This window comes from Eptatretus burgeri, chromosome 11 (assembly GCF_056783735.1).
Source record: "Eptatretus burgeri isolate ZD-2024b chromosome 11, Ebu_testis_v1, whole genome shotgun sequence".
In the NCBI taxonomy this organism is placed as follows: Eukaryota; Metazoa; Chordata; class Myxini; order Myxiniformes; family Myxinidae; genus Eptatretus; species Eptatretus burgeri.
In genome coordinates this window covers 53116076-53131132 of record NC_140971.1, presented here as the reverse complement: position 1 = coordinate 53131132, position 15057 = coordinate 53116076, and the positions used below count along the sequence as shown (strand labels likewise).

The window sequence follows — 15057 nt, the reverse complement described above, 5'->3', positions numbered from 1 at the left end:
CGCCGATACCATTATCTCCGAAACTAGGCAAGCTTTTTGAATTCTGTTTGGGGGAATCGAAAAGGGCATTAGCAGAGATGAATTACTGCGCATTTGATACAACACTATGACGTCATATCAAATTTTATGATGTCATTCGTATTTTTGACATTTTTCGTTTCACAACCCAGAGTTTTCATCGAATCATCGTGAAACTTGCCATGTATATGCAGAAAGCCCACTCGCAGGTAGTAACCATCTCCGATTTTGGAAATTCTTCCTATAAAAAAACTTGACGTCATAATATCGTCATACACTGAGAGAATATGGTCAACAGGATTCTCATAGATTTGAGAACATTTTGAATTTCGGCCTTTTTCAAAACGATTTGGTCGATTTTAATAATCGATTTGGCCAACAGACAAAAATAAACCAAAAACTGGCAATCCTGGACAAAACTTGGTGGATGAGTTGGTGGGTGACAAGAAGAAGCCGATTCGATTTTTGTTCAGGTCCAGATCCAGATACAGCCTTTTCGTGGGTACAAAACGTAAAGTGTTCAGCCTGGTGGAGGAATTCGCTCTCCCGAGTGCTGTTCTCGTTCCTGCCTGCAATTAACGTTTGTTCATGTGGCTAACACTGACTTCAACATCTGATTTCAAAGCCATAAACTGTCTTACCATCGCCAGTGGGTCACAATAGAATTGGGGAACAGAAAAAGCATTTGGGGCACGTGCCCCATTGGTCAGGGCCCCATTCCCTATGAGAGCATCAAAGGGAGGCAACTTTAAGTTGAAGCTGGCCATCCCAACTTCGTCGAATGTTCCCATGCACATCCAGAGTACAACAACCAAGTTTGAACACATTTCGTCCCAACGTCAAGGTCACAAGGTCACGAACTTCGAAAATTTCGAATTTTGACATAAAAATCATACGACCGCCCAAACTTTGAGAGGTAGGATGACAATATTTTTTATGCATAATCTTGAGGTCATTCCCCACCTAAAGTCTTGAAACCATTTTTCTCTATCTCGAACACCTTGCCCGTGGCTCCCCCTTCAAGTTTGTTTTTACGCTGATTTCATCAAAGTATGGATAATCCGAGGAGTGCGAAATGCCATATAGCTATAGCCTATATGACGTTATATTGTTCCTGGAATGTTCCAGAGGAAGTTTTGCACCAAAGGTCATAATCCTTGACCTTTGACCTTTAAAGTTCAGAAAGGTCAAATTTTAAAAGTTGTGGGAATCGAACCGGGTTTTCGACTTTCTTCGATGAACTAACTCCATTAAGCTATAGCACGTATCCTGTTTCCTTATTTTAATGTCCACAACATTGTTTTGTGACATTTAAAGGTTTTGCAAAGGTCAAATTTTTAAAGTTGTTGAACGAAACCGGGTTTTCGTCATTTTGCAGCTAATAACCTGTCACTCGTACCACATCATGTTGATAATTTTTATAACTTGGTCAAACATTCTCACATCGTCTTAACCTTGACTTCTGAAACAATCTACATCGTCAAATACCGCTCGTGAACCATCGTCGTCTTCAGTCTTGTGTCTATCTATAATTCCAGCAATCTCTGTGTTTCTGTCTGTCTGTCTGTGAACGCTGTTTCTCGACAACCGCTGGTCCGATCTAATTGAAACTTGCCAGGTATATTGCTGGGGCCCTGTACATGTGCCTTTTCAAGGTTTGATATTAATTGGCCAAGTGGTTCTGAAGTTATGGCCATTTATTTACCAAATCAATGACAGGACATGGTGCTAAACGTCACAATTGACGTCACAATTCTTTTTTTTTTTGCACGTACGGGCACGCACGTACGGGCACGCACTAGTTATTATGATATATGGAAACCGCTGTGACTTGTAATACACTCTCCCACCGCGAGTGGTGCTCTGCCATGCATCATTCCATTGGGGGTCCTCCCACCACCTCAACGTTGTAAATTTTTTTTAAAAAAAGACACAAACAAACAAACGGATCCAAACACAATGCCCTCTCCTCCGGCAAGAGTCGTAATAGTCATGAAAATTATTTTAACAAAAGTATTAATTTGGCCTCTCCATTTTCTCATCATAAAGCTTTGTTGAAAATTTGATAACTAAAGATTTAAAAAAGTTACGGCCTGGACAGACACACAGACACAAGTGATTGCAAAATCCCGTGTTCCCCTGAACGGGGGACGGCCTGATAGGGATTTCCTCCTCATCCTAATCCTCAACCTGAGTCGTGATTTTCCTTCGAAATTGGTAAATAAATATTTTTTAAAAAAAGTTCAAAGTGATGAAGAACATCATTATAAAATGTGTCAGGGGAAAAAAATATTCGGATAAGAAGGTATGTTGGAGAAATTACCGAAATACTTAAATTCCTCTTTTATACCTTGAAAACCGAGTGTTTCGTCAAAGCCAATTAAAGCGGTGTAACAGAAACAAGTCTCGCCGGTGGTGTATTGAGCGCCCCAGTAATATTTATTTATTTAGTGCTATTTTAGCCAAAATAGAGAGGACGTAGCAAAATATAATTTATTTTAAAATCTAAGGAGCGGACAGAAATAAACGGTTCGACTTTAAATTTACGGACTCGGATTAAACCGGAAACATTTGCGTGCAAAAAATAATTTGTGGATGGTGTATATTCGCGAATCATTATCTCGACCGGTCCATCCTCCCATTGACCTCAAGAGGGACTGCGAATTTTCCTTTTGAAGCGTGTAAGTCGGTCGATGACGGAGATAAATTAATTACAAAATCCTAAAAGCAGTGAGATGTTTAAAAAAAAAAAACTCATGAATACTTAAATCGTGGTTCGGATCATCGTTTAACAACAAGAGTGAAACGTCACAAGTGAAAGTCCAAAGCGAGTGTCAAGACAGATTGTCCGAAATACTGTTCGTGACGGATTTGCGAATCAAAACAAACATTTCACTTCCGTTATTATCCCCCTCCCACCGTCTGCGATTAAAAACAAAGTCGGAGCGTCTCGTTTGGCTTGTCCGTTCATTCAGCGATGGCTTTCCTGCGTTTTGACGGGAAGGTGGTACTCGTGACGGGTGCAGGTGGAGGTGGGTGACTCGTGGAAATCCGCTTCTGATTGTGACGTCACACTCGGATCGTTTAACCCCCTTTTACCCTTAAACCCCAGGAAATCCTGGTGAACAAAGGGCATAGGTCGAACAATATATTTATAAATATGGTGTGAAAGGCTCTTTGGAGCCGGTCCCTCACTCGAACCTTCATGATGTCTCGGGTGGGTTCCCAAACCAATAAGCTTGCTGTCGCTTGCCAAGCCAGCCGTTCGCTTATCAACTGTTTCAGTGGAGTGCTTGCTGGAGTGCTTAAGCCACTTGAGCGCCCGACGAGCTTATTACCTCTGCCGGCGAAGGTGGACGAAGATGATGTTTTCACCACTGTGTGTCTGTGTGTTTGTCTGTCTGTGAACAGGATATCTCAAAAAGTTGTGGACGATGTGCGACAAAACTCGGTGGATGAGTTGGTGAGGCGACAAGAACAAGGCGATCCAATTTTTGGTTCAGGTTGGGATTCAGATTTGACCATTCAGTGGGATACAAAATGTAAATTGTTCAACCTGTTGGAGGTGTGCGCTCTACCCAGTGAGCACCTTTCCAGTTGGTGATGGAACCCACCCCTGATGAGGTTCTCATCAGATTCCCATCAGAGCATCTCACTTGCTGTAGATGTTCCAAAGTTTTTTTTTTCTCTCCCTCTGTCTCTGTCTCTCTCTCTGCATTCTTCCATTGTAATAATAAATTACAAGGCATACAGTGATGTCAGCTCGCAAGTTGTGACATTGCGTCAAACTGTTGGAACATGTTTGCCATTTGCCCTGGTTCCATGACACTCGCTCTTAGCTGTCCGGCCACAGGTTCAAATCCCGACCCAGCTATAAACTGTCATGCTGGAGTCTCACAGGCAGGGTGATTTATCGATCTGTGTGCCGTCCTCGGATGTACGTTGAACTGGGCATCCTGTCTGTCAGCAAATTTCAAATTTCAAATTCCTGCCCTAACTACTGTTGGGAAGGCAATGGCAAACCGCCCAGTGTAATTCATGACAATTAACTGCTTCCACAACACCGACGCTGCATAACGGACTATGGTGAATCGGAATCACAATGTTTTCATGTCCACATCGATTTCAGTGTGGTCTGTTTACTCCAAATGTTTGCACTGCACTTTGTGTGAATTAATAATTAAGAGAAACGTTCCCACTGTCCATATGTTTTTTGTTTGTTTGTTTGTTTGTTTTTCATGAGATCTCATCAAATTGTCATGAGAAATGTGTTGGAGATATTTGTAAGGCTGTTTTTTATTTGTTAAATCCTGTGGTTTAATTTTTATGGAATTTTCATTGGTTCTCAGATTATCATGAATGAGAAAATGCATCGTTGATTTTATTATTTTTGTCAGCATAAAGCATTTTTAAACACTTATTCCTTATCTATATGCCTGGTGTTGGCTTGGGTGGTGTGCTTGGGATCCGACGAGCCTGAGTTCCAAACCCACTCGGCTGTTGAATTAATACCAGGTGGGGATGACTCTGCCTGTCATCCTTCCGAGGTTGGCAAAATGAGTGCCAGCTTGCTGGTATCCTGTGTCGGAGTGGCGACCCGTCCAGGATTGTACCCAATGATCTTGGAAGTGGAGACTGCTTAGGCAGCATCAACGCTCTGCACAAAGTATGGTCACAATGGATGGATGAATGATGATCGATTGATCGTGTTTAAAAAAAAACCTGGCCAGCCGGTTCGTGAAAGACTTGGGCCAAGATTCCTATGGTCAAACCCACAATAACCAGGGAATAATTGTGGCTGGTAAAGAAGATACAATACATAAATTTTGTACCGCTACCTTTGTGTATTGATTCCACCAAAACATGTATTCATTTTCACAAATGCCATCAGACTTCTTTTTCTTCTTAGGTATTGGCAGAGACTATGCTCTCGCTTTCGCTGCAAGAGGAGCGCGTGTGGTTGGTATGTACTGATGCTCGCTGCTCTTTCTTTCCTTCAATGGGTTTTGTGTAAATACCACATTGTTTATTACGCAGTTCAATGCTGATTGGTTACTTGCCTTTCCTTGATAGTGAATGACCTTGGAGGAGACCTGAAGGGTCAAGGGAAGAGTTCACAAGCTGCAGACAAGGTTGTCGAAGAAATTGTTTCCAAAGGTGGACAAGCGGTAGCTAACTATGGTATGTTTGATATGCTGTATTGCTTGGATTTTAATTCCTGGATATTAACAGAGGTAGCTATTGTATACCACCTGGTACACAGTGCTGAATTGCAGTTTCTTGGAGAGTTGGTAATGAATTAGCAATTATTATCTGACACCCCCCCCCCCATGACTCCCAAATGGTAATCAGTAATTAACTCACTATCAATTTACTATACACTCCTTACAGAGTGTTGGTGCTACCGAATCAGTTTCATGGCAAGGATTGTGGTGGGTGGTTTACCCTTGCCTTCTCAGCAGTCAGTCATGTTAGTCGATGCAAACAGTATTGCTGAGAATGTTTACATAAAATAGGTGGCCACATAATCAAGATTATGGAACATTAGGGATTTTTACCCGTCGCTTCGCTGATGGATTTAATGAAAAGACAACATATTGTACTTCACAAACATTCTGCTCTATTTACTGTATAATTTGCCTGAGGTCATCTTCCATCGACTTGGAAGTCAGTTGACATTACCTTCATCAGCCAACCTTGCTGCTTATATATGGCATGAGCAAAAATCACTTCCGCTTTGCTACGAAGCTCAGTGTTAGGTGCTTTGGTTTGAACTTTCGCTGAAAAATGAGTGAAGTGAAACATTTTGAAAATTTTTAATCATTCTCCCTCACTGATTTCAACATCACTAAAATGGATATTTTCAAGTTGTTGAAACTTTGTTGATGTAAGATGATTTGTAATACTGGCTACCACTGGGTGGTGCTATATGATACAAATTCACATATAGAGAATTGCGGTCTAGGGTCTTCCCCCTCCCCCCCCATATTTGCTACTCAGACAGAAACCATATTTGGGGTACCCTTAGGCAACATGTAAAATTTGGTTGGATTTGGTTCAGTAGTTTTTTTTAGTTTTTGAAGCATTTATAAATCTATAGACAAACAAATATATACAGTTGTGGCCAAAAATATTGGCACCCTTGCACTTTTTTCAAATGACTCACAATTTTCTCGAAAATATGTTGAAATTGACAAGTGTATTTGGTCTGCATAATTCTTTATTTCACAGTTAATGTTACAGAAGTTTTGTTTTTGATTCAGAACTCAACATATCCTTTTAAATCAGAAAATAAAAAGAAATGGCATTGAAAAAATTATTCACACCCGAGACAATATTTGGGAGCACACACAGCCTTTGGATAAAATTACTGCAGTCAAGCACTTCTTATAGCCATGACTGACCTTCCTTCACCTCTCTACTGGCAGTTTGGCCCACTCTTCTTGTATAAACTGCTCCAGTTCTCCCTGATTTGAAGGGTGCCTTCTCCCAACTGCTGTTTTCAGATCTCCCCACGGGTGTTCAATGGGATTTAGATCTGGACTCGTTGCTGGCCACTTCAGAACAGTTCAGTGTTTTGTCTTGAACTGTTTTGTGAAGTGCATTTGGTGTAATTGTCCTGCTGCAAAACCCATGACCTTCGACGGAGACCCAGCTTTCTGACATTGGGTTGAACTTTGCACACATTCAAGGCACCCAGTGCTAGAGGCAGCACAGCAATCCCAAAACATTACTGAACCTCCTCCATGTTTGACTGTAGGGAAGGTGTTCTTTTCTTTGAAAGCTTCATTTTGTTTTCTGTAAATATAGAGATGATGGGCTTTACAAAAAAGCTCTAATTTGGTCTCATCTGTCCACAGGACATTCTCCTCAAAGGATTTTGGCTTGTTCAGATGTGTTTTGGAAAACTCCAGTCGGGCTTTCTTATCTCTATCTCTCTCTCTCTCTCTCTCTCTCTCTCTCTCTCTCTCTCTCTCTCTCTCTCTCTCTCTCTCTCTCTCTCTCTCTCTCTCTCTCTCTCTCTCTCTCTCTCTCTCTCTCTCTCTCTCTCTCTCTCTCTCTCTCTCTCTCTCTCTCTCTCTCTCTCTCTCTCTCTCTCTCTCTCTCTCTCTCTCTCTCTCTCTCTCTCTCTCTCTCTCTCTCTCTCTCTCTCTCTCTCTCTCTCTCTCTCTCTCTCTCTCTCTCTCTCTCTCTCTCTCTCTCTCTCTCTCTCTCTCTCTCTCTCTCTCTCTCTCTCTCTCTCTCTCTCTCTCTCTCTCTCTCTCTCTCTCTCTCTCTCTCTCTCTCTCTCTCTCTCTCTCTCTCTCTCTCTCTCTCTCTCTCTCTCTCTCTCTCTCTCTCTCTCTCTCTCTCTCTCTCTCTCTCTCTCTCTCTCTCTCTCTCTCTCTCTCTCTCTCTCTCTCTCTCTCTCTCTCTCTCTCTCTCTCTCTCTCTCTCTCTCTCTCTCTCTCTCTCTCTCTCTCTCTCTCTCTCTCTCTCTCTCTCTCTCTCTCTCTCTCTCTCTCTCTCTCTCTCTCTCTCTCTCTCTCTCTCTCTCTCTCTCTCTCTCTCTCTCTCTCTCTCTCTCTCTCTCTCTCTCTCTCTCTCTCTCTATCTCTCTCTCTCTCTCTCTCTCTCTCTCTCTCTCTCTCTCTCTCTCTCTCTCTCTCTCTCTCTCTCTCTCTCTCTCTCTCTCTCAGCACTGGGGTTTTCCTGTGTCTCCTACCATAGAACCCCTTTTCATTGAGTTGGCAACGGATGGTGCAAGCTGAAACTGTCGTACCTTGTGTCTGAAGGTCAGCTTGAATCTGTGAGACAGTTGATCGATGTGCTTTATCCACCATTCAAACAATCCTCCCCAGACAATTCACTGGTTTTCTTTCTTTTCTTCATGCTCATTGTGGTACACACAGTGACACAAAACTGCAGAATGACTCATTTTCTCCATTCAAACTGGTTGAATGTGTGATTATTTTTTTTTTTACATTGTTCGTACCTACCACTCATCACAGGTGAGTTCAATTCCAAAGTAAAGGAGAATCACCTGTTTGAAATCTAATTATTTCTAACAACTTCTAAAAGGTGCCAATAGTATTGTCCAGGCATTTTTGGGATTTATATGTGGAATAAGCAAAGATTTTTTAATTTTTTTCAGCTTTTTTTGGTTTTGTTCCACTGCAAACCAAAGAAACACATATGTGGATACCAAAAGATTTTTTTTAATTTCAACAATTTTCTGGAAGAAATGGTCCATTATTTGAAAAAAGTTCAAGGGTGCCAATATGACAGTAAATGTACCAAAACTCGTCATGATCAAAACGCAGGCGAGTTAGTGATCACTCTCCAAAATTTTCTCCGAAGCGAGTGATTAAATTTAAAGGGAAGTAATTCCTGAGAAGCAATAAGACAAAAAGTTGTTTGATCTAATAAATTCACAGGAGTTTATTTGGCAACTTGAAACCAAAGAAATCATGAACACAGGAGGACAGCAGTATATGACATGAGAAACAAATTTTAAGCAAATCGATACAGAACACTATTGAAATAACGTGTGCGGGTTGAGAGTGGAAGGACTAGATGGAGGGAGAGGCAGGCCTTCACGTCTCGGGCAGACTGCTCACATAATTTGTGGGCTGGGAAGGCAAAGGGCAGGTAAGCCTGGAGCGATATGTCCTGATCAAACTTTCGGGTGAATCTCGTGGCTAATCTTGAATCGAGGAATATCCGATCGAGCAATCGAAGAGGCTGCGTGGTTAATCCGGATCGGAGAAGTCGTCATCGAGGTGCCATGAGATGGCGTGATTAGAGCAACGGGGAAACACGAATATTCATATGAAGACGCAAATAGACTTGCCATAAATCGGTGACTTGCTGTAATATTTAACGCTGTTGAAAGTATTATTCCAGTGTACAACAATGAAAAATAAAGTTATCAGAATTTCATAACAGTAAAGGTGGCGATGACTTACCTTTGCACATGGGCTGAGCTTTGATTGCATCAAAGTGATGGACACAGGCTTTACAGTACAGATGTACCACGTAGGATTTACGTGTCTTTGTCATATTCTGCTTTTATTTCAAAACACTTCGTCATTTCATCATCCTAACTCATAAAGGTCGACATGCACTCCGAATTGCCTTTCGCCATACCAGTAAGTGATTCCCCAGACATTTTGAGATTGCTGGTTCACTGCTGTTAAATACCAGCGAAGACCAGTTAAAGGAAAGAGACACATCTTAGACAGTAGATGGACAAGTCCAAAGAATGGGGGTGACAAAAGGTGTTGCAGAAAGCACAATGTCCAATTAATACAAAATCTTTCACAGGATATTTTCTCAACTTTAGAAACACGATAAATTCCATATCTTTATCCAAAAAATTCCTCATCAAAAAGACTGAAGCAAATCTTGATTCGTCTAATGACATAAGGACTATGAGCTTGCACACCAATATTACAGAATTAACTTAACCTAATGTGGTCTTTGACAAGGAAATTACATTTACAGAATAATGCAGGGTGGCCCAGGTGTGCTTGGCCAACTATCTTCTGAAGACCAAATAAATAAATAAAGAAAAACGAAGAAATTGATTGAGGCATTCCTCTTTTCCCCCCACCTGTGGAAACAACTTCCAGGTCAGGTCAGGTATGGGAGCATATGCCGGAGCAGCGCGACACAGCGTCCACTTTCCGCCAGTACTCCAGGAGCCTCCATCTGGCCATCTCACAGGCAGATGCCTGTCCCATCCTCATCTCCTTGAAATGCCGATCAACCTGCTGCAACCACAAGGCACGTGGTCGGCCCATTGGCCTCCTCCACTCATGAGGCTCCCTCAGTGAGAGAATCTGGTGAGCAGGATCAGTGTCAGGAAAACGAGCCACATATCCGGTGCAGCTAATGCTCACAGAGGATACAGTTAACAAATCTCATTTGAGTCTCAGGAACCGCTCGTTGGACACAAAGTCCGATCAGCGACAGCCAAGGATTCTCCGAAGAGACCTAGTTCCAAAGGAATTAAGTCTCCATCTCAGATCACTGGTCAGAGTCCAAGTCTCACATCCGTAGAGCAAGACTGACAGCACCAAGGACCTGAAGACTTGGACATTCGTCGTCCTGCACAGGTACCCTCAGTGCCACACTCCATGATACAGTGAATCCACGACTCCCCAACCCCGACTGTGACATCTATTGACCTATGGCTCACAGCCAGCAGACACATGAATATCACTACTCAGGCAACTGAATCTCTCCGTGACCTCAACATCCTCACCAAAAACAGGCACAGACAAGATAGCAGCATCCAATATGTCATTGAAAGTCTGGATCTTAGTTTTGACCCAGAAAACCCATAATCCCAGCGGCTCCGACTCCTCATTCAGCACCTCGAGGGCCCTCAGAAGGATATTCAGTCTCCGCAAAGATGACGCATCTGCAAAAAATTAAGGTCAGAGATATTGACATTTCCAAACGATGCACCACAGCTTAATCTCTCCGACATCCTGCCCAGAACACAGTCCATACAAGTGCTGAAAAGTGTCGGGGCCAGTACACACCCCTGACAAACTCCAGTAACAGCTAGAAACAATTCGGAGACGTTATCACCACATCTCACAGCACTCTCAGTACCAGAGTATAGTTCAGACATCAGATTGCTCAATCTTGGTGGCACCCAAGAGGACCAAGAAGCCTCCAGAGGGCATCCCGATTCACTGAATCGAACGCTTTTCAGAGATGAACATAGGCTGCGAGCAGCCCCTGCCGAAATCTCGTCTGCGTTCTGTGATTAACCGGAGAGCAAGGACAGTCAATCGTTGACTTGTTTGGTGTAAAGCCTGACTGCTCTGGCCGCTGGTGCTCAGGCAGATGGTTTAAAACCCTGTCAACAATTATCCGAGCAAAGACCTTGCCCGGCACTAAGAGCATCGTCACCCCTCGGTCGTTGTTGCAGTCTTGGCGATCACCCTTCCCTTTCCAGAGGAGGACAACAAGGCCCCTCTTCCAGTCAGTTGGGATGATGCATGTGTTCCAGACTGAGCACAGAACCGCATGCCATGACACGAGTACAGCATTTTCACCAGCTTTGGGAAGTTCAGCATGGATGCCACAAATCCCAGGAGCTTTACCCCATTTCAACCGGATCACTGAAGGCTGTGTTTCCACAAATGAAGGTGGATCACAGTTGATTGCAGGGCCAGCAATAGGGATAGTAACACCCCTGACATCCAACTCGACAGCTGGTGGATCAGCCTGGTACGGCCGCTCAAAGTAACCGGCCCAGCGGGCCTTTACTTCGGACTCCTCTGTCAAGAGCCCACCACCCTCCGCTCGAACTGCAGTACACTGAGATGGGCATGGAGGAATGCAATGCGCGAATTCCCCTGTAAGCTGGATGGGAATCACTTGACCGCAGGTGATGCTCCACCCCCTCACAGATTCCTTGCATATTGGCCTCCTTGTCCACCATTAGTGCACGTACAGTTTTACGCCTCAGCTCCCTGAACAGCTTAGCTCTTCCATTCAGCCTGGCCCTGCGACTCTGGTAAATGGGACACACAATCCAGTGTCCCTTGAGAGACAAAATTCTTCTTCGCCCTATGGTGAGTTCCAAGACATCTACCCGCAACATCAAGGACGGTGGTCTTTAAGGCACTCCACAACTCTTCAGGATCCCCCAAAGCACCCACCCCCCCCAAATCTCCACTCAGCCTATTCGCAAGCTCCTGAGCTACCCTCTCATCTTTGAGCATGCCAACATCCAGCCAAGGCTGGGATGGTACCATTATCCTGGATTTATGCTGCAACTTCAGAGTTGTTACAACAAGCCTGTGGTCAGTATTGAGGAACTGAGCACTCCGGTAGACTCTGCAGTTCGAGATTAACCTCCAGCGACCATCAACGAGCACATGGTCAATCTTCTTTGCCACACCCCCAGTGTTGGAATACCAAGTCCAGCGATGAGCCTGTGTGTGGTGAAACCATGAACCAGCCACCCAAAGACCTGACTTCTTGTAAAGTGAAGGAACTTAGTGCTATTCTGGTTCACAGTTCCAGACCCATGGGAACCAACACATGTCTCTTAACCATCCCTATCAGTTCCAGTCGATGCAATGAAATCTCCCAAGATGAGAAGAGTATCTCGCCTGGGGTACTGATCAACCACAGACTCTGGCGTGGCACAGAATGCGTCCTTTACGGTGAGATCACTCGCCTCATTCGGAGCAAATACAGAGACGAGGGATATGACACCCAAGGAGTGATTAATCCTACGTCTCATCATACGCTCGTTGACCGGTGTAACCTCAATTATCATTGGAGTCAGCTTATTGGACACAGATACAGCAACTCCTTGGGCATGGTAACCATCAGCATAACCAGACCAATAGTAGGTGTAACCACCTGCCATGATCTCACCACAATCAGGTCTTCAAACACCAGAGAGTGCTGCAATACCGATGTCCAAACGCTTGAGCTCAGATGATAACAGAGACAGGTGATCATCCTCTCTTATGGATAGGACATTCCAGGCATTCACCCGAAAGGACCGCCTCAGGTTAACCGAAGGAGACCACCATCTGGTGGATGACACGTCAGCACCACCTGGACGCGCACTACTGCAATCCAACCGGTTTTTTCTCCTATCATCAAAGATTGGGGGTCGCGAAGGCTTTGCCCCAATCCCGTCATCCGGTTAGCTGCCCTGCGAAGGGAAGCTGCACAGGAGGTACTCCTACGGAGTGGGTTTTCAGATTAATTTTTGCTTTTTGTATGTTTTGCGGAATGACGGGTTTTACGGTGGTTGGAGTGCAAATCTTGCCATCAACCTCCTCCTAAAAAGTAACCCAACTGCAGGAGGGCATCCGCAGATACAGTTGGGCTCTCAATATGGATGGCCATTGGCTCACAAGGAGCTCCTCCGCCCTTTTAGAAGAAAAAAGATGCTTCCTAAATGCCGTATTTTTCAGCATACATGTCGAGTTGGATAATTTCCCCATTTTTCTTTCCTTTATTCATAGATAAGTCGATTTGTAGTTCAAGACTAAGCTACATCAACTATGGTAGTTTGCAAAACTGCCATTCATTCAGAACAATAGAGGTGTTAATTCCTTCCTGACACTGCCATGATGCATCGCTATCTGCAGTATGTCCAGGGTTATGATATATATATATATATATATATATATATATATATATATATATATATATATATATATTATATATATGTATGAGCTCTTTTGTGCATATTATTGGAATTGCTCTGTGGGTTGGCCTTTCAGATAAATTCGAAATGTAAATAGTTTTTCAACATGTTTGTTATCATATATAGCTCCAGTATTTATAACAAGCTGCAGAATCATTATCAGCACTGGCTTGTAGTTGGGGAGTGTAGTTTGAAGCTGAAGAATACTGTGAGATGGGTAACTTCCACCAACTAATGATACCAGATGGGACACCCACTTTTACATCCATCAATTGCAAAGCATCGACATTGAGGAGTCCCCCTGCATGTGAAACCCCAGCATGACAGTTTATAGCTTGGGTTGAGATTCGAACCCAGATAAGACAGCTCAGAGTTGAGTGCTCAGAGAGAGAGACAGACAGACAGACAGACAGACAGACAGACAGACAGACAGACAGACAGACAGACAGACAGACAGACAGTATTTTTTAATGCTTATAGGGGCTTTGAATTAATTTGGTATTCCTGTTTTTTCAGACTCTGTAGAAGAAGGGGACAAGCTCGTGAAGACTGCTCTGGACGCATTTGGCAAGATAGGTAAAGATGTCCATGACAATCAAGAAGGCTTTCCTGATTGGGACTATTTTGTTGTTTTAAAAGTAGGAATGAAGCTGATGTGTCGTTTTAACTTTTGCAGACATTCTTGTGAATAATGCTGGGTGAGTATGCGATTACTCGTTTCAAAATTGTTTAATTAGTTCATGTATTTCAATGTTTTTCGTCTTTTATTCTCGAAGAGCGTGCATCTCCACAGAGAGTCATAGCTTTTCGATATTTTAACTAAATCTTACTTTTACATAATCTGCTACTAAATGGTGTGCGTGTTTGTGTGTGTGAGACGCTTTATTCTAAAGGGTTCCTGCTGTCGTAAGATCATAAAACTAGTACTGTTGGAAAGCTAACAATCGATTTACTTGGAACAAAAAAAGTGTCCATTTAATGATAAAGATCCTGCTTTACAAACTCTTCTTTCTGGGAGGGAAGAGGAAGAAGTAAGATTTGGAGCTTTAATGTCACACTTGCAACAGTATGACAATGGTGTGACAGCTTCAGAATAAAGCATGATGGGCACAGAGGGAGCACACAAAATTATATAGAGTAATACTTCTTTAAGCAATAGAAAACTAGAGTTCACACAACACCTTAGTCTATGCATTATTGATAAAGAGGACGTAGGAAGTGTATTTTCAACTCTTGCTTTGCGTTTCCGAGCACGATGTATGTTAGCTTTGTTCATGAACTTTGAACACCAGGCACGAAAAGAAGATCATGGTTTTGGATGTGGGATGATCTGAGGTTATGGTGAACAACTGTCCTTATGTGCTGCAATAAACCTTATGTGCTGCATTTGCTCATCTATATCTTCGTTACTCAAACACCTGAGAACAGCACCCCTTTTCTAAGGCCTGATGATATTGTTTGCTTTAATTTGTGATCTTATTGATGGGATTTTGAGTTGAACTGCTTTAGGATTCATTTTCAGGAAAAACAAAATGCCCTTTGGATAAATAATATCAATTATCACGACTGTAACATTATTATTTATTTGTTATTCGCTCACCTGGACTTTCGTCAGGTAAGCTTATGCGATCGAGCAGCGTCCGTAGGTGAGTCAGTGAGTCAGCGAGTCAGTCACTCCGTAAACACTTCAGTCATTATCGCTTCAACCAAACACACAATTTTGATGAAACTTGACTGCAAGCTTCTTATCTGATGCCATAGTCTGGTGTTGGCTCAGCGGTTACGCCTAAGTCACATTTGCTCTATGGCGAGGATATGGCGGCCGTACGCCCTCTGAATTTACAGAAACGTGCGGCGGCCGC

At 43.1% G+C, this 15057-nt stretch overlaps 1 protein-coding gene across 1 annotated transcript in view; it reads left to right on the top strand.

The window, feature by feature from the left end:
- The first annotated feature begins 2778 nt into the window (after positions 1–2778).
- The window catches only part of HSD17B4 (hydroxysteroid 17-beta dehydrogenase 4), a 70947-nt gene continuing 58668 nt past the window's right edge, over positions 2779–15057 (top strand). The window contains exons 1-5 of the mRNA XM_085846449.1: positions 2779–3050; positions 4928–4981; positions 5092–5199; positions 13712–13771; positions 13872–13893. Coding sequence (XP_085702575.1) covers positions 2996–3050; positions 4928–4981; positions 5092–5199; positions 13712–13771; positions 13872–13893 — 299 coding nt within the window. The 5' untranslated portion in view covers positions 2779–2995. The remainder of the gene's footprint in view (positions 3051–4927; positions 4982–5091; positions 5200–13711; positions 13772–13871; positions 13894–15057) is intronic.